Source organism: Emydura macquarii, unplaced genomic scaffold (genome assembly GCF_026122565.2).
Source record: "Emydura macquarii macquarii isolate MOO-44397 ecotype Brisbane River unplaced genomic scaffold, CSIRO-AGI_Emac_v2 contig_1300, whole genome shotgun sequence".
In the NCBI taxonomy this organism is placed as follows: Eukaryota; Metazoa; Chordata; order Testudines; family Chelidae; genus Emydura; species Emydura macquarii.
The window spans coordinates 1,296,110-1,319,306 of record NW_027131437.1 but is presented as its reverse complement, the minus strand read 5'-3'; the positions used below and the strand labels follow the sequence as shown (position 1 = coordinate 1,319,306).

Genomic DNA, 23,197 nt, shown 5'->3' with positions numbered 1-23,197 from the left:
CTGGCCCCACTAGCTCCCACCCAGCACAGCGCCCCCCACCTCCCCTGAGCTGCTGCTGCTGGGCGGGGCAGAGCAGAGGCCCTGGGGGCAGACCTGGGCTATGGGGCAGGGGAATCTGCCTGGGCAGCCTGGCCTCCCTGGCTGCAGCGGCTCCAGGGGCCCCCCCAGTGGCGGCGGGCGGTGCTGCACCCAGCTGGCCAGCAGCTGCATTAGGGCCCCTGCTCTGGGACCTCCCTGCCTGGCCGGGGCCACCAGCCGGCCTGGCACTGCAGCCGGCTCCAGCGGCCCAGGGTGTTGTCAGCCCCAGGCCTGGCTGCCTCTCGCCCCAGCCAGGCCCCACCCCACGGCCACAGGCTGTGGCCGTATTCCAGCTGCAGCGCTGGGCGTAGAACCCAGGCGTCCTGAGTCCAACCCCCGCCCGCTCTCCGCCCCGGGCCCCTGCTGGCTGGGGTACGATGGCTGGCAACCCCCAGCTCAGCCCAGCCCTAGCACCATGTAAAGCCAGGATACGCCCCCCCGGAGGCTCCGGCTCCAGCAGGGAAGAAGCAGGGGGCAATGCTTGCTCTGGTTAAAATCAAGTTTTAAGCCCATCTCAGGATTTTGGGGGCCCTGGCTGACGGGGTTGGCAGGACTCCCCCAGGAAAGCAGGGCAGAGGTGGAAGGGGAGCCCAGGGGGTGTTATGCGCTTGGCAGACCATCGCCCCAGGACCCAGCAGTGCCAGCAGGAGCCGGGGCCCAGGGTGGTCTCCGTGGTAGGCAGGGGGCTGGCTCCCGCTGTGGCGCACGGGCAGCAGACGAGGGCGGGGGCTCGGACTGTGAGAACCATCTTTAATGAGCAAACAACGCACGGCATGTCTCTAACACTGGCCAATACAGACTATCAAGAGTGCTGCCCGGAGCGAAGTCTATGCCGCAGGCCCCGGAGCCAGCGCCCCAGCCCGCCTCTCCCGTCCCAGGCCGCCGAGCCCAGGAGCCAGCGCCTCCGCCCAGCCACGCCGACGCCTCCAGGCCTGGCCGCGCCCCACCTCCGGGCCCGGGAGCCAGTGCCCCCGACGGCCGCTCCCACACCTACAGGTACCAGCTAGTGGAAAAAGTGCACAAGTTACATTTCACATTTCACGCTACCCCAAAGGAACATGGTGGAGAAACACAGGAGAAGTTGCTCGAGTTCGCTGAGAACGGGCCCCAGCCCCCGGCCACGGGCTCGGGGCTGCTGCTTGTTCTTCTTCTGCCGCCGGTTAAAGCACAGGAGTGTGCGGCCTGGCGGCCGACACGGGTTAGCACCATTGTGGGAAAGGCCAGCTCGTGGCTGCTGCGGCTTTGCCCAGCACGCGCGGGAGCTGGGTTCCTTGCTGCTGCCACGGCTGGACGAGTTGGGTTCGCTGTGGTGTCCGGACGCCCCTGGGCCGTGACCTCCTGGCGCTGCCTCCGCCCAGCACGCAGGGCTGAGCTCCCAGCCCCTGCGAGAGAGCAGCCGGCCAGGGAGGGAGACGCTTCCGCTGAGGCTGGAGGGGCAGCAGCCCAGGCAGAGACCTCACCTCGGCCAGGCCCAGCGGAGACGCCACCGGGCCTCGGCTGCTCCTGGGTCTCTGCACAGGGAAACCGGCCACCTCGGCCAGCCGGACGTGCCCGGTGGCTGGCCCCATCCCCGCTGGAGATGACGGCCGAGCAGATGAGGGGGGACTTGTGCTGCCTGCATATCAGCACCACAGTGGCTAGGGGGCCGGGGCCTCCTGGAGGCTGGGCAGATTCACTCACAGCAGGGATGTCACGTTGTTGGGGAAAGAACAATGGGCTCCAGGGACCCCCCATCCCCAGGAAACAGCCGGCCTCTGGCTCCAGGGACCCCCCAAGAAACAGCCGGCCTCTGGCTCCAGGGACCCCCCATCCCCAAGAAACAGCCGGCCTCTGGCTCCAGGGACCCCCCAAGAAACAGCCGGCCTCTGGCTCCAGGGACCCCCCATCCCCAAGAAACAGCCAGCCTCTGGCTCCAGGGACCCCCCAAGAAACAGCCGGCCTCTGGCTCCAGGGACCCCCATCCCCAAGAAACAGCCGGCCTCTGGCTCCAGGGACCCCCCAACAAACAGCCGGCCTCTGGCTCCAGGGACCCCCCATCCCCAAGAAACAGCCGGCCTCTGGCTCCAGGGACCCCCCAACAAACAGCCGGCCTCTGGCTCCAGGGATCTCCCTGGCTCTTGGGCTGAGAGCTGGTTGGGGCAGGGACTGGCTGTGCTCTGGGGCGCTGGCTCCCACCCACCCCAAGGGGGGGCCCCACAGCTGACACTGCAGGGCTAGCAGAAGCCCCCCTCCTGCCCCAGCTGGGTCTTGATTTCACTGCAAGTGTTCTCTGGCCCCACTGGGTCTGGGTCTGGGTCCCCCCCTCCCGCATGGTGCCTCAGCTGATGGACCGGCCCATTGCCACAGCTAGGGGGAGGGTGGGAACAGGGTCAGTCCACTGGCACTGCTAGGGGGTGGGGAAGAACAGGGCTGACCCACTGGCATTGGGGGAGGGGGGGGGAGAGAATAGGACCAGCCCACTGGCACTGCTGGGCAGGGGAGGGGGGAACAGGACCAGCCCACTGGCACTGCCAAGGGGGGGGGGGGGAGAACAGTCTCATGGAAGTTTTGATTTTTCAAATTCCTGACTCTGGTTCCACCGAGCGAGATAGCTTCATTCGGTTGTTCCCATGGTAGACGGGGATGTGTGTGGGGAGGGGGAGCAGCACAGACCGCTACAGAGGTGTATGTGTGTGTGTGTGTGTGTGTGTAGCACATCCTGACACAGGGATCTGGGGGTGCGTGGGGGTATCACAGCCCGACATTGAGTCAGGGGCCCTTGCTCTGTGTGTACCAGGGAGAGACGCCTCCCCCTCCTTTCTGAGCCCCCTGTCCATAGCACGAAGTCAACAGCGTGGTGGGGGTGTGGGTGGTGGGGTCCTGTGCCCCCCTTCCGCCCTGGGGCCCGGCCCTTCTCCCGCTTCTCCCCTAACGCTAGTGACACAAACCACCGGGGATTATTTTCACGTGATGCACAAACAAGTCAAAACTCACTGATCCAAACCCAACGTGCAAACAGAAAAGGGAATGTAGAGGCTGCCCTCCCCCCGCCCGGCCAGCACCAGCCCCCCACCTGCCCCACATCGCGGGCAGCCCTGCTGCTGGCTAGCGCCGGCGTGCCGTGAGCCCAGCTTCGCAGCCTGCAGAGCCAGCGTGATCTCAAAGAAAGGAGCTGGAGGCGTGCGCGGGTGCATGGCCGTACATTGAGGGCACGGCCTGCAGCCTCCTCCACGGGCCCCACGGCCGGGCGGGACCGACGGGCACGCAGCCACGCTGGCCAGCTCCGCATGCTCCCGGTGCCTGGGGGTGTGGAGGCGGGGCTGGCAGGAGGAGTGGGGTGCTGCTGCTCCGGCCTTAGTTTGGGGACAGGCTGCCGGTTTTACCAAATGCCGCTAGACCTGCCTCCGGGGGGAGCGAGAATCCGGGCCGAAGCTCGCTTCGGAACGTGGTCATCGATCTGAGAACCTGCAAGAAGAGGGGCAGCGGGTCAGCGCCGCCGTGAGAGAGATCCCCGCTCGGCCCCGCGCTGAGACACACATCCCTGGCCCGCCCCGCCCCGCCCGGGCCCTCACCCGGCCCCCAGATATGAGAGATCCCTGCCCTGCCCGAGTCCCCGGCTGGCACTAATCCCGTCTCAATGCCCCCAGCCACCTCCACCAGAGCCCCCGCCAGCACCGCGGTGAGAGAGAGATCCCCTCCCCTCCAGGGCCCCCAGCCGGCACCACTCCCCACTGGTGCCCCCGCCACAGCCTCCCCCATCTGGCTGTGCGCTGGGTGCTGGGGTGGCCCAGGCACAGGGGGGCACAGGGAACGGTCACTGATCTCTTGCTTTCCTGGGGTTCCAGCTCTGACAGGCACCCACACCTTTGAGACATCTCCCTGTGCACACAAGGGGAGAGAACAGGAATATCCCGCAGCTCCCAAGGGCTCCAGGCTGCCCAGAGCTGGGCCTGCACCCGCCACAGGCCGGGAGCTACGTCTACTCAGAAGAGCAACGTCCCACTGGGCTAGGTCTGGAAGTCCAGGGCAGGCTTGGCAACGGGGCTCCCCAGGGCCATGTCGAGGGCGGCCAGGCCTCTCCCATCCCTGGGATTGCAGGGGCTGCCTCGCTGCACCCCCAGCAAGGGGAGGGGAGCTCAGGGTGGCTCCTGGCAGCTTCCCTGCCTCGCAGTGTTAATGGAAACTGGGAGTTGGCGAAGGCCGAACGCCCCAAACGCCACGAGTCCAAGCGAGGCGTGCTGGGAAAATCCTGTCCCGGTTAAACGGCGAAGCAGATGCAGCGCTAAAACCAAACATCCCCCCCCAGCTACAATTACTGTGCGTAATTTTTAACAAATTTGAGAAACGGGAAATGCCAAAGGCTCGGCGGCCGGCCAGCGCAGTGCCAGCGTCAGAAAAGGGATGGCCCAGAGACTACGGCCCAGCTCCCCGGCCGTCGATCCGGGAGGCTCACTGAACTGGATTGGTCCATGACACTGGACTTCGTACCTCCGGCCAGTCGGATAAAAGACGTGCATTGCATGGGATGGGCAGAGGCACTGGAGAGGGGCTGACGACAGATCGGAAGCTGTCGTTACTGACGGAGACACACCGACCGCTGAGCGGGGCTGACTCCAGCAAGGTCTCCAGCGAGTGAGTCCTGACCCAACCCAAGTTACTGGTTTTATCACTCACCCGCGTAGGAGGTAAAGCTTTGCTGTGAAGTTTGCAGAGGACACAGGTTGGTGGGGTAGGAAATAACCAGCACAGGACCCTATCCTGCCACAGAATGAGCTGAAGCGCCTGGTTAAATGGTCACAATCCAACAAGATGCGTTTTAATACAGCCAACGGCAGGTAAGAAGAATGCAGATTACACCCCCAGGGCAGGGGAGACTTGCTGGAAAGCGGGGCCTGCTCTGCAGCTGGGGGTGGAAGCTTCAATTCCAGCTTAGGGAGGTTTACGCAGAGGAAAGGTAAGAGCCACCGGAGGCCACTGTGGCTGCAGAAGGAGCTTTTTAGCTATCTGAAAACCGAAAGAGAGATATACAGGGAATGGAAGGAGGGGCAGGTCACCAAGGGAGTATACGTGGGAACAGTGCGAAGGTGTAGGGATAAAATCAGGAAAGCCAAGGCGAAGAATGAGTTACAGCTGGCAAGGGAAGTTTGCAACAACACGAAGGGGTCCTACAAATACATCACACACAAAAGACAGACCAAGGACAGGGTGGGGCCGCTGCTCAGTGGCGAAGGGGAGCTGGGAACGGAAAATGATGGCAAGGCAGAGCTGCTCCATGCCTACTTTGCTTCAGTCTGCTCATAAAAAACAACCCGTGGCGAAGTTACCACAGAGAACAAAGGGGAAGGGACGCAGAGCGGGATAGATAAAGAGCACCTCAGAGATCTTCTGAGCAAGCTGAATGAATTTAAATCAGTGGGGTCGGATGCTATTCACCTGAGGGGACTGAGGGACTTAGCTGAAGAAACCTCAGAGCCGCTGGCAATAATATTTACAAACTCCTGGATACAGGAGAGGTCCCGGAAGGCTGGAGAAGGGCTACTGTGGTGCCCATCTTTAAAAAGGGGGAAAAGGAGGAGCCGGGCAGTGATGGACCAGTCAGCCTGACTTCGATACCTGGGAAGCTATAGAGCAATGCAGAAACATCCAGTTTGCGAATCGCTGGAGGATGAAGGGGTGATCACTAGCAAGCAGCATGGGTTTGCCAAGAACCAATCATGCCAAACCAGCTGGATTTCCTCTTGGCCAGGGTAAGTGGTTTGGTGGAAGGGGGACTGGGGTGGACATAATGTACCTGGACTTCAGCAAGGCTCTCGACACAGTCCCATGTGACATTCTGCTAAGGAAGCTGGAGAAATCCGGGCTCGACAGAACTACCATGACGTGCATGCAGAACTGGTTAAACAACCGCAAACAAAGAGCAGCTATTGAGGGAAGGATGGCGGATCGGAGGGAGGTCTCCAGTGGAGTTCCACAGGGATCTGTTCTGGGTCCGGTGTTGTTTAACAGCTTTATTAATGACCCGGACGTAGGAGTAGCGAGCCTGCTGATCAAGTCTGCAGATGACACAAAGCTGGGGGTGGGGGTGGGGATGGGTTTGCAAACACTTTGGAGAACAGAGCTAAAATTCAGAGGCATCTTGATACATTGGAGAGCGGGGCTATAGCCACCAAAATGAAATTCAACACAGACAAAGGTAAGGTGCTACATGTAGGGGAGAAAAACCAAACACACAAATACAGGATGGGGGATAACTGGCCCGGCGGCAGCACCACTGAGAAGGATCTGGGGGCTGTGGTGGATCATAACCTCAACGTGAGTCAACAATGTGATGCTGTTGCAAAAAAAGCAAAGGCAATTTTAGGCTGCATGAAGAGAGGCAGAGCATTCAGGTCACAGGAGTAGTGTGGCCAGTTGTGGTCACTGATGTATAGAAAGGATGTAGAGAACCTGGAAAGGATCCAGAGGTGAGTGACACAGTCAATCAAAGGGATGGAACACAGGCCAGATGAGCAAAGGCTGGAGGAACTGGGTGTGTTTCGTTTGGATAAGAGGAGATGAAGGGGGGACATGATAGCAGTCTTCGGATACTTGAAAAGCTGCCATAAAAAAGATGGAGAAAAGTTGTTCTCTCTTCCCACGGAGGGCAGGACAAGAGGCAGTGCGTTCACACTGCAGCACAGCAGATTTAGATTAAATCTCAGGAAAAACTTCCTAACTAAGAACAGCAGGACAATGGAACAGACGCCTTGGGAGGTCGTGGAAGCTCCTTTGCTGGATGGAAGGATCCTCCATCCTCCAGCGATTTTCCAAAGCAGGCTGGTAGCCATCTGTCATGGGCGGTTCAGACACACCAACTCCTGTGTCTGGGCAGGGGTTAGACTGGACGACCCTTGCGGTCCCTTTTGACCCGATGGTTCTGTGGTTCCGGATGTACCTGTGCTAGCTCTGATCGCTAAGAACAGCATGTAGCGGGGGGACGGGCTAGTCCGTACTCAGCTGCACCGCCAACTCCGGTGCAAACGTGGCCAGAGAAGAATTTAGGGATCATCACAGAAAAATCACCTCAAAACGAGCTACCTGTGCATGACTGTGGCAAAAAGGGCTCACAGACCCTTGGATGTACACAAGTGGGACTCACACGGAAGTAGGCAAGTGATTCGTAGATTCTGAGATCCCACGGCCAGAGATCATCCAGTCTGAGCCGCTGTATGGCACAGGCCAGAGAACTCCCCAAAGTAACTCCTAGAGCAGATCGTTACAATCTTGATTCAAACATGGCCAGTGATGGCGAATCCACCACGACCCTTGGGAAACTGGTCCCACAGTTCATTACTCTCCCTGCTAAAGGTTTACCCCTTATTTCCAGTCCGAGTTTGTCTAGCTTCAATTTCCAGCTGTTGCATCTTGTTAGACCTGTCTCTGCTAGGCTGAAGAGCCCATTATGAAATGTTTGTTTCCCCAAGGAGGTACTTACAGACTGATGAACTCACCCCGTCTCTTCTCTTTGTTAAGCTAAAAAGATCGAGCTCCTGGAGTCTCTCATTATAAGGCAGGTTTTCTAATCCTTTAATCATTCTCGCGGCTCTTCTCTGAACCCCTCCAATTTATCAACATCTTCCTTAAATTGTGGACACCAGAAATGAACGCAGGATTCCAGCAATGATCGCTGTAACATATGGCCAGGCCCGTAGCCGGCCCAAGGCAACAGAGCTACGGCCAATTCGCACCAGCTGGGAACCAACCCCATTGGCTCAGCAGAGCAGTTGGGAGCATGAGACTTCCTCACAAAGCTGGGCTCATCTTACCCAAACCCGGCCTCTCTTTTAACCTGGGGTGCAGGGTGCTGATTTTTCCCTGGCGGCTCACACTTTTCAGGGTTTCTATTCTCTTTATATGCAGAAGTGATTTCTGCAGCCTTTAAAACTGAATCAGGTTCCCTATTGGCCACTGCAGCCTGGGTATCTTCAGAGCTCTCTTTTACAATTGCTCCAGGCTAATGAAATCTAGCAGCGTATCCAAGTTACCAGAGGCTTTCCCCCCAGAACCCACTTCTTTGCATAACCCAACAATGTCTGAGCACACTCCACACAGGTAAAATCATTCTGAGGTTTCTAAATTTCCGTCTGTAAGATTCAGGCGTGACCCTGAATCATTGCAATAGTTTTCCATAAATACGCAATGCAAAGCCTCTTCCACCCCCATTTCACTGAATACCTCTCTGGCCTCTCCAGTCAATTTGGTTACAAGACAGGCGTCCGCAGGAACCTTGTGAATATCACACAGACATTCAAAGGTGGCCAAAAATCCCCCCACCCCTTCAGACTCTTTCTGGCCTGAGCAGATCTGTCCCCGCTCTGATGCTGCACTCCAGACAGGGGCAAGGTCTTCTGCTCCCCCAGGACTCAGAGTTGAAGTGCGGCAGCTTCCTTCTCGCTCGGGCAGGCTTCTTCGCTCAGCTGAGCAGCTTTGCCCTTTCCTCAGCTCCTTTGCCCAGCTCAGCTCAGCAAAGGAACGCCGGTTTCTCTTTCAGCCCAGTGGCAGCCGCTTTACTTCACCTCTCACCTGCCATCATTTGTAACCGATCCCATCGGCTTGGCCAGGGCCCAGGAGCACAGCTCTCACTTTCTGACCCAGACGTCCCCTTTAAGGGTATTTTTGTTTCTGCAGGTAATTGTTCAAGTGTCCCTGAGTCACGACCCACAGGTGCGGCGCCTCACGCACTGCCCGTGCCCTTTCACCCATACAGCGCTCTAGATCGAACGCCTGGGGCCCCGATCCTGGGCCCAGCTGTCCTGTGGCAATGTGTATCCTAACCAGACAGTAACGCCGACCACCCAGTGCTCGCTTTGCTGGGGCTCCGCCCCACAACCCCCGGCCTGCCAGCCTCTGCCCCGGGAACCAGGACACGGAACGGGCGGCTGGGCCCTGCTGGCACAGAACTGGGCTGATCTCAGGGGCTACCCAGAGGCTCTGAAGGGCAGGGGCGTGTCTGCAGCACCCAGGTCCTGGTTGGGACCACCGGGCGCTACCACAGTACAAAAGAACACGCCGCCTCAGTTTCCCCATCCGTGCAGCAGGCCTGAGATCTGCATGACCTGCGTGATCTGCATGGACGGGGCGGTCAGGGCCGTGTCCGGCTAGGCAGGGCGCTTGGCGTAGAGAGCAGCCGGGAGCGGCTCAACCACATGGCCACTCGCTGGCTGGCAGAGCAGGGAGTTGGTGCTGGTGGGGAGAGCCTGCTGGAGCAGCCTGGACTAGGGGCGCCCCCCCCCACTAGCCCTACACGGCTCCTGGGGGTCTCTGCCGGGCGGCCGTCGTGACGCTGACACGTGGCCTCCCTCCGCCTGGTCGACACAGGCACTGACCCGCTGGCAGCCGGGCGGCAGAGCCCGTCGGGGCTGGGCACCAGCGGGAGACCCATGTGCCCCGGCCCTGCCCTGCTCTCGGCCAGCCGGCGCCCCCCTCGCTCAGGCATGGGGGCGGCGCTCTCGCTGGGCCCCCCAGGGGCGCTAGCCGCACACTCTGGCCCTGCTCTTACCAGATAGGCTGAAGCCGGACTCGTGAAGGTCCCTCATGCCCCCGTGGCGAGTGGCAGGTCGGGTGGGGGTATCTGCCAGTGGAGTCCCCGTCTCTTTTTTCCCAGCATGCACCACCACAGCCACGTCCCCCAGGTAGGGGGTGCGCTCCACGCCCCTAAGCTTTAAACTCTAGTGGAGGGAGAAAAGAAACACCCATGAGCGCCCGGCCGCACGGTCAGAGCAGAGCTCCGGGAGCGGGGCCTGAACCCCCAGCCGGCCCGGCCCTGCCCCGACGCTGCCCAAGCCCCCCAGCCGGCCTCTCCCCGCCTTGACCCTACATCACCTGAACCCCCCAGCCAGATACTGCCCACCTGCATCCTCCATCCGCTGTGGCTGGCCCTGGGGGACGGCAGGCAGCAGCCCAAGGGGTGTTGCCCCATAGGGACAGATTCTGCCCTGGGGTGGTGGGGTACCAGGCTGGGGAGCCTGGACGAGCGGGGCTGGGCTGGGCTGTGACTGGGTCCGTCCGGGGTCGGTGCGGTGGGACAGCTCAGCCGGGGTTTCTCAGGTCACTGATGGGACCATGGGCAGGGCTCAGCACCGCAACGCCCGTCGGCAGAGCCGCACCCTGGCGCCGTGTCCTGGCCCAGGGGCGCCGTCGGGCCCAGGCTGGCAGCTGCGTCTCCCGCAGGAGCAGGCTCTGGACAGGGCCCTGAAGGCAGAGGTGAAGTGATGCCCGGAGCTGTGGGCAGACGAGCCCCACCCAAAAGCAGTGGGGATTTCCCAGCCGCTGAGAGCTGGGGCGCCGAGGGCGTCCCCCTAAGGCCTGCAGCACGCTGGCATGCTCCACGCCCTGCCCCATCTCTCCAGTGCCACCCACCCCCCCGGCCCTCCCCGTGAGCAAGTCAGCGAGGCGTTAGAGCAGCCCCATGCAGAGAAGCGATGCCCCTGTGCCATGCAGGGACCATGCAGACAGCACCGGCGGGCAGCCAGAACTCGGGGGGCCAACCCTGGCTCCGTGGCCTTGGGCAGGTCCCTCCCTGCTCCAGGCCTTCAAGGGGGATGGTCACACCGCTGCCCGCAATGGGGTGCCCCCTGCTGCCAAGGGGATGCCGCCTCCCTGGCACAAGTCCAGTGAAACCGCGGGGGGCAGGGGGCGAGTGGGGAACCCTTCACAAACGGAAACATGGATGAATTGCCAAGGAGGAACAGATGCGTAGCACCACCGTGTACGGAGCAAATCGGAAAGGCGAAGGCACCGCTGGAGTGTCACTCCGGCTAGGAAGGGGCAGAAAAGGCAGCGAGAGCGGGTCTATAGATACAAGGAGCAAGAGGAAGCTGAAGGAAGGCGGAGGTGTGGAATGCCTGTTTTAATTTCGGCTTCGCTAAAAAGGTTAACGATGAGCAGATACTCAGCACAATTAACGCTAACAACCGGGGCAGGGGACACAGCTGCAACAGGGAATGAACGAGTCACGGGATATTTAGGTAAGTTAGAGGGATTCAGGGCGGCAGGGCCTGATGAAATCCACTTAAGGAACTAGCTGAAACAATCCTGGAACCGTTAGCAATTATCTTCGAGAGGTCCCAGAGGACGGGAGAAGGGCAGACACAGGACCTGGCTTCCAAAAGGGGAACAAAGAGGACCCAGGAAATTACAGAGCAGGCAGCCTAACTCTGACACCTGGAAAGACACTGAACGAATTACGAATCCCTACGTGAGCACCTGGAGGATGGTAGGGTTATAAGGAACAGCCAGCATGGATTTGTCAAGACTGAATCATGCCAGACCAGCCTACCTGCCTTCTCTGACACAGTTCTTGGCCTGGTGGCTAGGAGGAACACAGCAGACGTGAGCTATCTTGATTTCAGTCAGGCTTTTCACACAGTCACACCTGACGTTCTCATATGCAAACTAGGGAAATACGGTCTGGATGGAATTATTTTAAGACGGGTGCACAACTAATTGAAAGACCAAAACCAAGAAGTAGTTAATGATTCGCTGTCCAACCGGGAGCTCGTATCTGCCGGGGTCCCGCCGGGGTCTGATGCGGTTCAATATTTTCATGAATGACTTGGCTAACGGAGTGGAGAGCATGCTTACAGAATGTGCGGATGACACCAAGCGGGGAGGGGTTGCCAGCACTTTGGAGGACAGATCAGAATTCAAAAGGCTCTTGAGGAAGTGAAGAACTGGTCTGAAATCAACACGTTGTAATTCAGTACCGACAAGTGCAACACGCTGGAGTTAGGAGGGGAAAGTCCAGTTACAAAGTGGGGAATACCTGGCTAGGTGGCAGCGGTGCTGAAAAGGATCTGGGGGCTGCAGTGGTCACAAACTGAACATGAGTCACCAATGTGATCCACTTGCAAGAGGCTAATCTCATTCCGGGGTGTTGTCTTGGACCCAAAGGTTTGGGGCTACGGCCCCAGCTCTGGAACAGTCTCTGGGAGGAGCCCTTCAGTGGGCCAGGCCCCCAAGGGGTCTCACTTGTCCTCCAGGGCAAGCCATCTGGCTTCACGACCTCTTAGACTGGACCCCTGGGCCTGCAGCCCCCTGCTCCACCCTGTGAGCTCCGCTCAGTGAGTCCCACGGAGACTTGGCCGCTCCTCGGGGATCAGCGTCCCTCGCCCAGCAGGTGCAGTGACACTCTCATAGACAGGCGGGTTTATTAGTCACCTGGCACACGGCACAGGCAGGCCTGGGGGTGGCCCAAAGAACTGAAGTTTACAGCACAGCCCACCCCACTCAGCCCAGCGCCCAGCCCAGCTGTCGTGACCCCCTCGGTTCAAGCTCTGTCCGTCCCTGCCTGATCTCCTTGGTCAGATGCCAGGTGAGAGCCTGACTCCTTCCAGCAGCCAGCTCTGATCCCCACCTCCCACCGCCCCGTCCTTTGTTCCCCCGCTGGGGATTGTTGCTCAGCCTGACTGCGGAGAGGTGGGGAAATCCACGTGTATCCCTCTGGGGTGGCGGCTGCTAGGTTTCAATGTCTGGGCAATTGGATTTGCCCTCGTCTTCTCAAACGCTCCACGGAGATGGGGACCAGGCACCCACAGCTACGTCACATACTGGGTTATGGGAAATAGATCCCATCAAACTAACCTGAGACATTTGTGATGAGATTACAAATTTGGCTGACCGAGATAAGTCTTGATGTAACATTCTCGGATTTCTCTGAGGCATTTGACACGGGACCGCACGATATTTCGATGAAAAACGAGAATGATAGAAAAGAAGCACGGTGCACAGTAAATGGCTTCAAAGCTGGCTAACTGATAGATCTCACAATGTAATGATCATTGAGGAATGCCTTTCTAGCGGGGTCCTGCGGGGATCGGTTCTTGGCCCTACACTAGTTAACATTTTATTAATGATTTGAAAGAAAATATAAAATCCTCACTGACAAAGTTTGCTAACGACACAAACATTGGCGGGGGGGGTGATAAATAATGCAGAGGCCGGGGAACTGATACAGAGCGATGTGGATTACCTGATAAACTGGGGACAAGCAAACACTGGGATTCTGGAGTCAGGAGTGGAGAGGCTCTTTTACTCTGTATTCGGGAGTGGTGTGGCTGCGGCTGGAATGCCATGTCCTGGGGCCCACGGTTCGAGGCGGATGTTGGTAATTTGGAGGGGTTCAGAGAAGAGCCATGAGAACGATTAAAGGATTAGACAGACTCCAGGCGCTCAGTTTTTTAGCTGAACAAAGAGGAGGTTAAAAAGAGTGACTTGATCCCAATCTGTAAGTACCTCCACAGGAACAAATATTTGCACAGACAGGTCTAACACATGCAATGGCTGGACGTTGAAGCTAGACAAAATCAGACTGAAACAAGGTGAGAGTAAATAACCACGGGAACAAGCCACTGAAGGGGGCGGAGGATTCTCCATCACTGACAATGTTTCAATCCAGGCTGGAGGCTTTTCTAGAAGATCGGCTCTGGGGATTATTGTGGGCAGTTCTCTGGCCGCTGCAATACAGGGGGTCCGGCTAGACGTTCACATTGGTCCCTTCCTGCCTTGGGATCGATGACTGTCTGAACTCACGCCGGTGCCGGGATTGTTCCGGGTGAAATGAGCCCCTGGCCCCTAGTGGGGGAGCCGTTCGAGGAGCCGGGGCTTTCCTAGCCAAGCGAGGGGATCTGGGCTCAGACGCGCCAACAGGCAGGAGCCTTCCCTTTGCCCATCCCTCCCCAGGGACCAGCACCCAGAACCAAGAGACTGGCACCCGGCCCAGCACCCCGCCCCGCGACAGGCCGACAGAGCACGGCCCCTCGACTCCTCATACACAGGACGGGGCATAACCCGCCCCAGCCGCACGGCAGGTCCAAGCCACTTCTCCAGAGAGGACAGGCCCGTCAGCGGGGAGGGAGCTGAGCTGAGACCCCCCCAGACAGCACGGCCCCAGCTCTTCCGCTGCCTCCTTCCCGGAGCTGGTCCCTTGTCCCAGTCTCTGTGCTCCTTCCTCGCTGCTGCCCTGACTACCATGCTGAGCCACGCAGCTCCTCCGGTCCGGTCTGGTCCAGTCAACATCTCCTCCGCCTCCCCCACCCCGGCCAACAACCCTCCCCTCAAGTCCTCGACCCCCCCCCCATCAACGCCGCTTCCCTCACAGCCCCAGCCTGCCTCTGTGCCAGAGGGTACAAGCCCAGCGCAGACTGCGGAGAGCTACTGCGGGACCTCACAGCACCGGGGCTGGGCAAGACACTGGCAGATGGAATGCAGTGCTGGGAAATGCAAAGTGATGCACGCTGGAAAACATCATCCAGTCGTGCACACGAAACCATGGGTCTAAACTAGCTGTTCCCACGCCAGAAAGATCTCGGCGTCAGTGGACAGTTCTCAGAAATCATCCACTCAGTGGGCAGCGCAGTCACAAAAGCCAACAGACTGCTGGACAGATAACGGGACACAAAATATCCTATTGCCTCTTTATACATCCATGGGACGCCCACACCTTGAACACTGCATGCAGAGCTGGTCACCCCAGCTCAGAAACGATGTACTGGAACTGGAAAAGGTACAGAAAAGGGCAACTAATGTGGTTCGGGGTCTGGAAAATCTTCCATTAATAAGACTGGGTCTGATCAGCTTGGAAAAGAGGCGACTAAGGGGGGACATGACCGAGTCTATCAAATCATGCCGGGTGTGCAGAAAGTGATCCGGCAGTGTCATTTACTCCATCTCATGACACAAGAGCTAGGGGTCACCCAATGAAATTACTAGACAGCAGGTTTAAAACGAACAAAGGGAAGTATTTCTTCACACAATGCACAGTCAACCTGTGGAACTCCTTGCCAGAGGATGTAGTGAAGGCCAAGACCATAACGGGTTCAAAGAAGAACTAGCTAAGTTCATGGAGGATCCATCCATCCACGGCTAGCAGCCAGGTGAGGCAGAGATTGCTGCGTGCCAGACACTGGAAGTGGGTGACGGGGTGGCTCACTCGACGATCACCTGTTCTGTTCGTTCCCTCTGAAGCACCTGGCACTGGCTGCTGTCGGCAGACAGGACAAGGGGCTGGATGGACCATGGGTCTGACCCAGGATGGCCGTTTTTATGTTCCCCCCTGGTTCCAGCTGCCCCCAGTACAGGGGGCCATTCAGCTGCCCACCTGCCTGTGTGAGCAGAGACACACGCCCACGTTGCAGCGTGATTTCCCCAGCCGCCCTGGGGCTATGCCCAGGAGCCCGTCTATCTGCCGGCCTGGCCCTGGCCCCTGCACTGGCCTCCCCTGCGGGCACCACACAGGGCCAGCTCATGGCAGTGGGCGGCTGGCGCGCCTCTGTGCCAGCCGCATCCTGTTCTCCGGCCCCAACCGCTCGCACACTGGCTCCGTCTCCGGCCCGGCGGTGGCAGAGGGAAGCGGCCCAAAGCCAGGCAGCGCGGCCGGTGAGTCAGACAGTCACCCCGCAGCCGTGCGGCCGGTGTTGGCTCGGAAGCCTAATGGCACAGATGCCAACGTGGCTGGCATTTCACCGCTGACCCCAGCAGGCGGGGAGGACAGGAGTGCTCCCCTCTGCTGTGAGTGCAGCCCCTTTTGCCACCGCCAATGGGTGGGGCCTGGGAGGGGCCCGCCAGCTGGGCTCCTTTCTGTCACCCGTCCCTGCTGGGGCAGAGCCCCCTGCCCGGCTCTCTCTGCCAAGGTGCTACGCGTGGGGAGCAGGCCTGGCCTGGCCTGGCGCAGAGGGGAGCCGGGCTGCGTGGGTGCAGAGGGCGAAGCCCCACCGGGCGAAGGGTGCTCTCCACTGCAGTGGCTTGGCTCCGTGCCCCAGCTGTGCCAGCCCAGGGTGTGAGATGCAGCGCCGGCTGCCAGCTGCCCTCGTGCGTGTCACACGCTTGTGACTGCACAGGTGCCCGCTGTCACGGTGACTGCACAGGGCACCGTGGGTAGGGCCCCACCTGCAGGCCCACGGCCTTGCAGGAAGCGTGGGCAGCGTATTGTGGGAAACCCTGCCGCATGATTCATGCTCTCCCCGTCCAGTGCCCCGGCTGGAACCTCTGCCCATCTTCCCCATCCCAGGAGCGGCTGGTGGTAAGTGCTGGCTGGCCAGGCCCCCCGGGGCTTCTCCCTGTCCTGTCCCCTGGGTGCTGCCCATCTCCACTGTGCCCAGCCCCTCACCTGTCTGCTGGCTCAGGGGAACCCGTACGCTCATGGATCGTCTCCTCCCTGCGGGCAGAGGAAACCTGCCCCAGCCGGGCACCGGAGCAGGCTGCTCTGCTCAGTGTGGGTCGCTGCCACCTCCACGCAGCGCCAGCCCACGCTGCCATGCACAGCCCTGACAGGAGTGGGGAACGGCTTCCTATACCCGCCAGGCGCCGGACCAGCAGCGGGATCCCAGCCTTGGACACCGCGCCACCCTGCCCTGTGCCATGATCCTGCTCCGCTCGGGGAAGGTGCAGGGGCGGCCGGGCGCGCAGGGGTGGAAGGAGAACCCTGAAGCCATGCACAGCATCGCAGAGCACAGCACGCCCCGCCCTGCCTCGCCGGCCTACCTTCTCCCGCTGGACGAGCTTCTTGTAGACGGAGTCGGGGAAGGAGCGGAGCGGGTAGAACTTGCCGGTGCCCTCGGCGCACATGAAGACACCGTTCTCGTAGACCACGCGCCCGCGGCTGATGGTGACCAGCGGTACCCCGTGGCAGCGCATGTTCTCGTACAGGTTGACGTCTCCCCCCTGCACCTGGGTGCTGGCAGAGATGGTCCTGGGGGGCCGGGAGGGGCACAGTGAGCGTGCTGGGTACAGCCCTCCCCGGACAGGAGGGTCACACCGCACTGGGGCGGCCCTGTGCAAACAGCCAGCAGTGCAGCGCAGGGCTGGAGATGGGGCAGACCTGCCGGCACTGGGACACGGATCGCTGCCCCCCACCCCACCCACCAGCCAGGGCCTGTTCTGGGGCTGTCTGGCACCTCCCGGCACCGGGACGCGGGAGCCACCCCCTCCTGCTTCGGAGCCCCGGGCGCACCTGGTGGCTTCGGGGTCCCAGACCACGACGTCAGCGTCGGCCCCGGGGATGATGCGGCCCTTGCGCGGGTACAGGTTGTAGATCTTGGCCGCGTTCGAGCTGGTCACGGCTACAAAGCGGTTCTCGTCCATCTTACCCCCGACCTGCGAACACAATGGGGGGCTGAGACGGTGGGCGTGGGGAGCGCGCCGTCACATCCCCTCCGGGCGGGCTGGGGCAGACGGGGACGCAGCCCGGGGGTGCGGGCGTTGCTGCCAGAGACGGTGGGGGGGGCTGTTCCGAGAGCTCCTGGCTCCCGAGGGGTGCAGCGTGCTGGCAGGGACACCCACCCACCCCCCGGCTCAGGTCTGGGGCCTCTCTCCGCAGGACAGCAGCCAGGTGCCACGTCCTCACAGCCCAGCGACCCTGCGGCCGGCGGCGTAAGACGCGGCTGGCGAGGCAGCGCTGCCCTCCCGGGACCTGCCGCCGCCGCCTGACAAAGAAACCCAGCTCAGGGTGGTCAAAGGAAACCGTGCGAGAGCCTCTGCCTGGCAGGGAAGCAGAGACGCACGGCGCTGGCGGTGAAATCCCAGCCCTTTCCTGCCGCGCTGCCGTTACCTGGGCGGCCTCTGCCCACGTCTCTGCCGGGCTAGGACTGGGGAAAACGCCCGTCGGCAGCAAACGTCGCTGGAGGTGCAGCTACGCGGGACCCAAGCGAACTACATAAACCGGGCCCAACAGGACCCTGACTCCAGGCCACAGCCCAGGTCAGAGCTGCCCCAGCTCCCCCCGCCTGGCCGTCGGGACACGTTCGTGGTCTGGTGACCGGGACACCGGCTGAGGAGGTTCCTGTGGGAGGCGTTCGCTGGCAAACGGCCTCGCAGATGATCACGCCCGGAGCCCTAGGACCTGGCTAAGGGCGAGGGTGGCTAAATTAACTGGGTTATGCCGTAAGGTGGGGTGCCCCCCCACGTGGCTGTCCTGCCCCATCACACCAGTGACTGGGAGAGGAAGCCACAGTTGCCCCCCCACCCTCTGAGGGGTGCCCTACCACAGGGCTCCTCCCAACTCCCCCCAGCCCCACGGGGCAGGCCAGGTGCTGCCTTGTGGGGCGGGGCGGGCCCCAGCTGCAAACTCCGCACCCGCCACCGGTAACACAGCTCCTCCCCTGCCAGGAACCCCAGAGAGCCGGGTCACCTCCGCACTGAAATGCAGCCCCTCTGGGGGGCAGCGCAGCAGCTGTGTAGCTCCACCCCGCATGCAGTGGGGCAGTCAGGGGGAAGGGGCAGGACACTGGGGTCTGGCCACAGGCTCTCGCGCCCACGAGCCATCTGGGCCTCACTGGTACCTCCCCGCCGGCTCTCTGCAGCACCGGAGGTCTGCCGGCCAAGTCCTGGGCCCCGGCCCGGCCCGGCCCAGCCGCCGTGGGCTCTGCCACCTACCACGCCCCGCTCCCAGATGATGCTCATGCGGTCCTGCACGCCGCTGACGCCGTGGGGGATCTTGGTGAAGTCCTCCTTGCCCATGGCTTTCTGCTTGGTGGTGAAGGGCCGGTGGTCGGACGCCACGACGTTCAGGGTGTCGCTGCCGGGAGAGAAGGGGGCAGGCGTCACTGGCCGAAGGGGGCCGCAGCGCTGCCCTCCACACCCCTCCCCCCCCCCGGGCCCTGGCAGACGGGCACGTTCCGGACAGGCCGCGCTGCCACGGCTGGGGGACCCCCGGTGCCCGAAGGGGGGCTCGAGCAGGGCCCAGCAGGCAGGAGCAGCCCGGCCCCCAGCCGGGGTCAGAGCCGTGGCGCCCGGGGCCCTTACTTGGCGAGCAGGCTCATGAGGTAGGTGGAGGTGTTGGTGTCCAACCGCAGGGGCGGCACGGTGACGTAGGCGGCGGCGTGGGACCAGTCCTGGTGGTAGTAGTGCAGGCCCGTCAGCGTGGCGTGCGCCGTGGTGGTCTCTGCATACACCACCTTGCCTGCAAGGGGACAGGGGACACGGGTGTCGGGGGGGATGGGCTGGCTCCGGGGCTGGGGTCAGAGCCCACCGCGGCCCGCGGAAACCGGCGGGTCGCCTGGGGGCAGGAGCATTTCTCCTGCCGCCCGCCAGCCTCATGGCGAGGCAACGCGTGGAGGAGACGGGCCGCAGAGCTGCCTGGGCACGGGACCCGGGCAAAGACTGGGGCTCGCTGGGCTGGGAGGGGCTGAGCCTTCAAAGAGCAGGAGGGCTTCCCGGGAGTGTTACCCTGATGGCGTGTGGGAAACTGAGGCAGAGGGAAGGGGCGGGATTTGCCTGGGTCACCCAGCCCAGCAGTGCCAGGCAGGGGCTAGGATGCGGGGCCCTGGCCCCCAGGTCTGTGCTGATGCCACTAGACCACGGGACGCAGGGCCACAGCGCCTCCGCCCGGCCCACGTGCATCGCTGCAGGATGGGGGGGCCGCGGTGTGTCTGCTGGGGGCTGTGGGAGCAGCGTGGCTGGGTTGGGGGCAGGGAGGGTGACCCCGTGTCACACTCACGGCTCGGGTGTCTCCCCCGAGGGCCCCAGCCTGCGTCCTGGCTGCGGGGCGTGGGCAGATCACCCCCGTTTCCAGCTGAAGGCTGGGGTGTGGCTCGGGCGCTGGGTCCAATGGCTCTGTGGGCCGGAGCGGGAAGGGACAGGCCCGGGTGCACCGAGGAACCCGAGGGGGGTTTTGGGATCTCTTGGCACCCTCGGCACCGCGGGAGCCTGGCCGCCGCGTGTGCTCGCTCGGCAGGGGGTGTTTGCCCCGTGGGAGGCCGAGCACGCGCATGCTCTGGGGCAGGCTTGCAGGGGGGCCAGGCCGGCGCTCACTGGGACCTGGCCGCTTCCATTCGGAGAACGACGCTCCCAGCCCGAACGGGCCCGATGCCCGGCCAGGCTGCCGAGCCGAGTGCCGAGCCCTGCTGGGGACGTGCAGCCCTCCCGGGCCTCCGAGGGGCAGGGCCCCATGGCAGCTGGCGCCTGGCTCCCAGCCTTACCTTGCATCTTCGCGGCAGCCACCACGTCGCCGGCGGACACGCTGGACACGTTGACCAGGTAGACGGGGCAGTGGGTCTGAGGAGGACGACAGCGCGGGGCTCAGCACCGGTGCCGGCTGGCTCTGCCGGCCCTGCCAGGCCCTCCGCCCGCGACACGCAGGGGCCCTTCTCCCCTGCCGGGGGCGCTGCCCCGGGGAGCCACACCGGGCCCATGTGGCACTAAGAGCCGCTGTGGCCCCGCGCCCACAGACCACGGCGCCGAGGGCTCCAGGGACGGACAGGCCGTCGCCAGGGACAGGCGGCCCCGTGTGGGCAGGGCCCGGGGCACCAAACACACGCGTAACCTTCCCCCAGCCGGGATCCTGCTGGCTCCCAACCCCCGGGTGGAGGCTGCTCCCTGCTGCCCAGGGCTGACCCCGTCTCCCTGCCCCACCCCAGGTCCGGCGCAGGATCCGGTCGAGAACCAGGACCGGGGGGGTAGGGGGCTGCGTTTACAGAGCGTCGCTGCCAGCCAGGGTGGTGAGGTGGGTCCTGGCAGGGACCCAGGCGTCCGGGCACAGTCAGACTGAGCAGCACAGGGCGGGGCTGGAACGGCCGGGCACCCACGGGTGGGCCCAGTGCTGGCAGTGGGGGAGGAGGGGCCTGCAGACATTTCCCCCCCGCAGGAGAGCCCTGCAGAGGGCTCGGCCCCACGGCTCCGAGAAGGGCGCTGGAGGGCAGCCTGACTGGGCAGCCCGGTGGATTCACGGCAGCCGGGGGCTCTGGCTGTGCCCAGCTCACGTGTGGTACAAAAAGGCCCGGGGGGGGAGCTCACCCGGTTGGCGATGGTGATCACACGGTGCGTCGCTTCAGCCTCCAGCTGGGGACAGAACAGACAGTGAGGCCCAACCGAGCGCAGGGCCCCCGGCCAGGGAACCCTGCCCCCTAGCTTGGTGGCTCCCCGGTCAGGGAACCCTGCCCCCCAGGCCAGGCAGGGCAGGGCCTGGAGACCCTTCCCCCAAGGCCGGCCCCGGTGCTCGGCGTGATGGGGAGACCAGCGAGGGGTCCCCCTCGGACAGCCTGCCCCACGGCCACTTCCTGCCCCACACCCCGGCCTGCCCAGCCCCCGCCCAGATGCGGATGCAGGGAGAACGGCAGGACTGGGGCCGGGCCGGGGATGCAGCGAGGCAGGGATGGGACGGGCGGGACGGCGCTGACCCCCACGGCTGGGAGGGGGGCCAGGACAGCCGCTCGCCCTGCTTGGCTGGGAGGGGGAGCTGGGGCAGACACCCCCCCCTCCTGCAGGTAGGGCTGGGCAGGACAAAGGGGGTTGGGGCTGGGCGCTCGCCGAGCCGTGCGGGGGGCCAGTGCTGACGAACAGAAGCGCGGGCACCGCCCCTTAGCCGGGGCGTCCCCAGTGACTCCACGGCAGCGCCCGGCGGGAGCCAGGGGCTGGGACGAGCGCGGAGGAGCAGCGGGGCGGAGAGCTGTTGCAAACCCAGAAGGGCTGTTCTGGCCAGAATGGGGCACGGCCCCCATAGGCCCCAGGGGAGCGACGGGAACCCCGTGGGGCAGGTGGGGCTGGGGGCGCAGGGCCTGGAATCCTGCCATGGGGGGCGGAGGGGGAGGGCAGGGGAGCCCAGAGCAAGACTCACCTCCTCGGGCCGGCTGATCTCGATTCCCTCCGGCCCCGTGATGCCCAAGTCCAGCGCCTCCTTCGCGCCCTGGCAGGGAACAGGCAGCTGGTGGGAAGGGCCCGTGACTGGAGCAGGGAGCCCAGGGCCCAGCAGAGGGGTGAGGGGCAGCCAGTCCCAGACACACAGTCGCGCCCTGCCTGGCCCCCCGGGCACCCTTCAGCTGCACCAGGGACCGGGGGCTGGCTGGGAGGGCAGCCGGCTGGCAGGGTTGTTACAGGCAGCCCCACGCGAGCTGGGCTCTTCGACAATTCTCCTGGCCGCTTGGCTACCCCGGCTCACCTGCCCCCGGGAGTGAAGGGCTGGGTGCCCGCAGGATGCCAGCGGCCCACCAGGAGCAGAAGCGAGCCCACGGGCCCATTGGCTGAGCGGTGCGGAGGGGACTGGGGCAGGGCGGGCGCTCCCCCCCCAGGTGCCTGGCTCACCAGCCCAGGCTGCTAGTAACTGCATGGGGCAGCCCCCTCATTTGCATCCCACACCATGGCAGCCGAAGGCCTGGGCAGGCTGCCGGAGGGCCAGGGCTTTCCCAGGGCGGGGGTCTCGGCAGGGCTCATGCTGGGGTGCGGGGCCAGGCTGGTTCTGCGTGCGAAGCCGCTGGTCACTCAGCGTCTGTTACGGCCGTCATGCCCGCGGGCCGAGAGACAGCGGCGATGCCGGGGGGGCGTTTCTCCACGACCACAACACGCTGGCGCCCGCTGGAGGCGCCAGACTACAGCCCACAGCCTGGGACAGCTGAGCCAGAGCGCCTCCCCCGCCTTCCCACAGCTGGTGCGTGTCCCTGGGGGAGCGGGACGCCCCCTGAGCACCCCACGCCCTAGCCGAGGACAGCACCCCGGCCCCAGGCTGGCACTGCCCCAGGAGGCTGGCTGGGGACCGGCCCCGCTCTACCAGTCCCTGATTTCTCAGCACTGGCTCTCCAGCCGCGCCCGTCCGGGTGGGCTCACCTCGGCCACCAGCTCCCCGTTCTCTGCATGCACCCGGGCGATGGCACCGATGTCCTTGCAGGCGCGGAAGACTTGGTAGAGCTCGCTGTCCCGTAGCATGTACAGCTCCTTGTAGGTCATGAACATCTGGAAGGAGTTCACCCCCTTCTCCCGCACCAGGCTCTCCATCTCCGACTTCACCTGCCGGCCAGAGGGGCAGGTGACGGCCGGGCACGGGGCTCGGGGAGCGCTCACAGCGCCACGGGGCCCCACGGGCAGAGCAGCCCCGATCCCTCCACCTGCCCCCTAGTGAGATCACGTGTGTCGCCAGCTTAGGTGCTCGGACCCGGCCCGGCCAGCCAGCTGCTCCAACGGCTGTGACAGCCGCACCAAGGGCTCCGCGGCAGGGCCAGTCCCATGCGGACAGACACACGGACAAACCAACCACCTCCGGGCTCCGCTCCGCGGCACGGCTGCCTCGCTCCAGCCTGTCCTCCCAAGACAGAGCCGAGGGGTCCCTGCTCCAGGTTCGAACGCTGCCCGCCCCAGCGCCTGCAGACAGAGGCGCAAGGCGGAGGGCAGACAGGGTGTT

The 23,197-nt window shown here is 63.1% G+C and overlaps 1 protein-coding gene across 4 annotated transcripts in view; it reads right to left on the bottom strand.

Moving 5' to 3' along the window:
* Nucleotides 1–808: 808 nt before the first annotated feature.
* DPYSL5 (dihydropyrimidinase like 5) overlaps nt 809–23,197 on the bottom strand; it is a 63,278-nt gene continuing 40,889 nt past the window's right edge. The window contains exons 4-15 of one of the 4 annotated variants that reach the window (XM_067550487.1): nt 22,627–22,806; nt 21,644–21,712; nt 20,824–20,868; nt 20,010–20,085; nt 18,835–18,991; nt 18,466–18,607; nt 17,045–17,187; nt 16,576–16,783; nt 9,596–9,764; nt 2,093–3,522; nt 1,942–2,057; nt 809–1,830 (exon numbers count right to left, since the gene is read on the bottom strand). In XM_067550487.1, the coding sequence (XP_067406588.1) occupies nt 3,437–3,522; nt 9,596–9,764; nt 16,576–16,783; nt 17,045–17,187; nt 18,466–18,607; nt 18,835–18,991; nt 20,010–20,085; nt 20,824–20,868; nt 21,644–21,712; nt 22,627–22,806 (1,275 nt within the window). In that variant the 3' untranslated portion in view covers nt 809–1,830; nt 1,942–2,057; nt 2,093–3,436. Of the gene's footprint in view, nt 1,831–1,865; nt 3,523–9,595; nt 9,765–16,575; nt 16,784–17,044; nt 17,188–18,465; nt 18,608–18,834; nt 18,992–20,009; nt 20,086–20,823; nt 20,869–21,643; nt 21,713–22,626; nt 22,807–23,197 lie in introns of those variants that run through there. The other 3 variants (XM_067550486.1, XM_067550485.1, XM_067550488.1) reach the window with 3 other exon arrangements.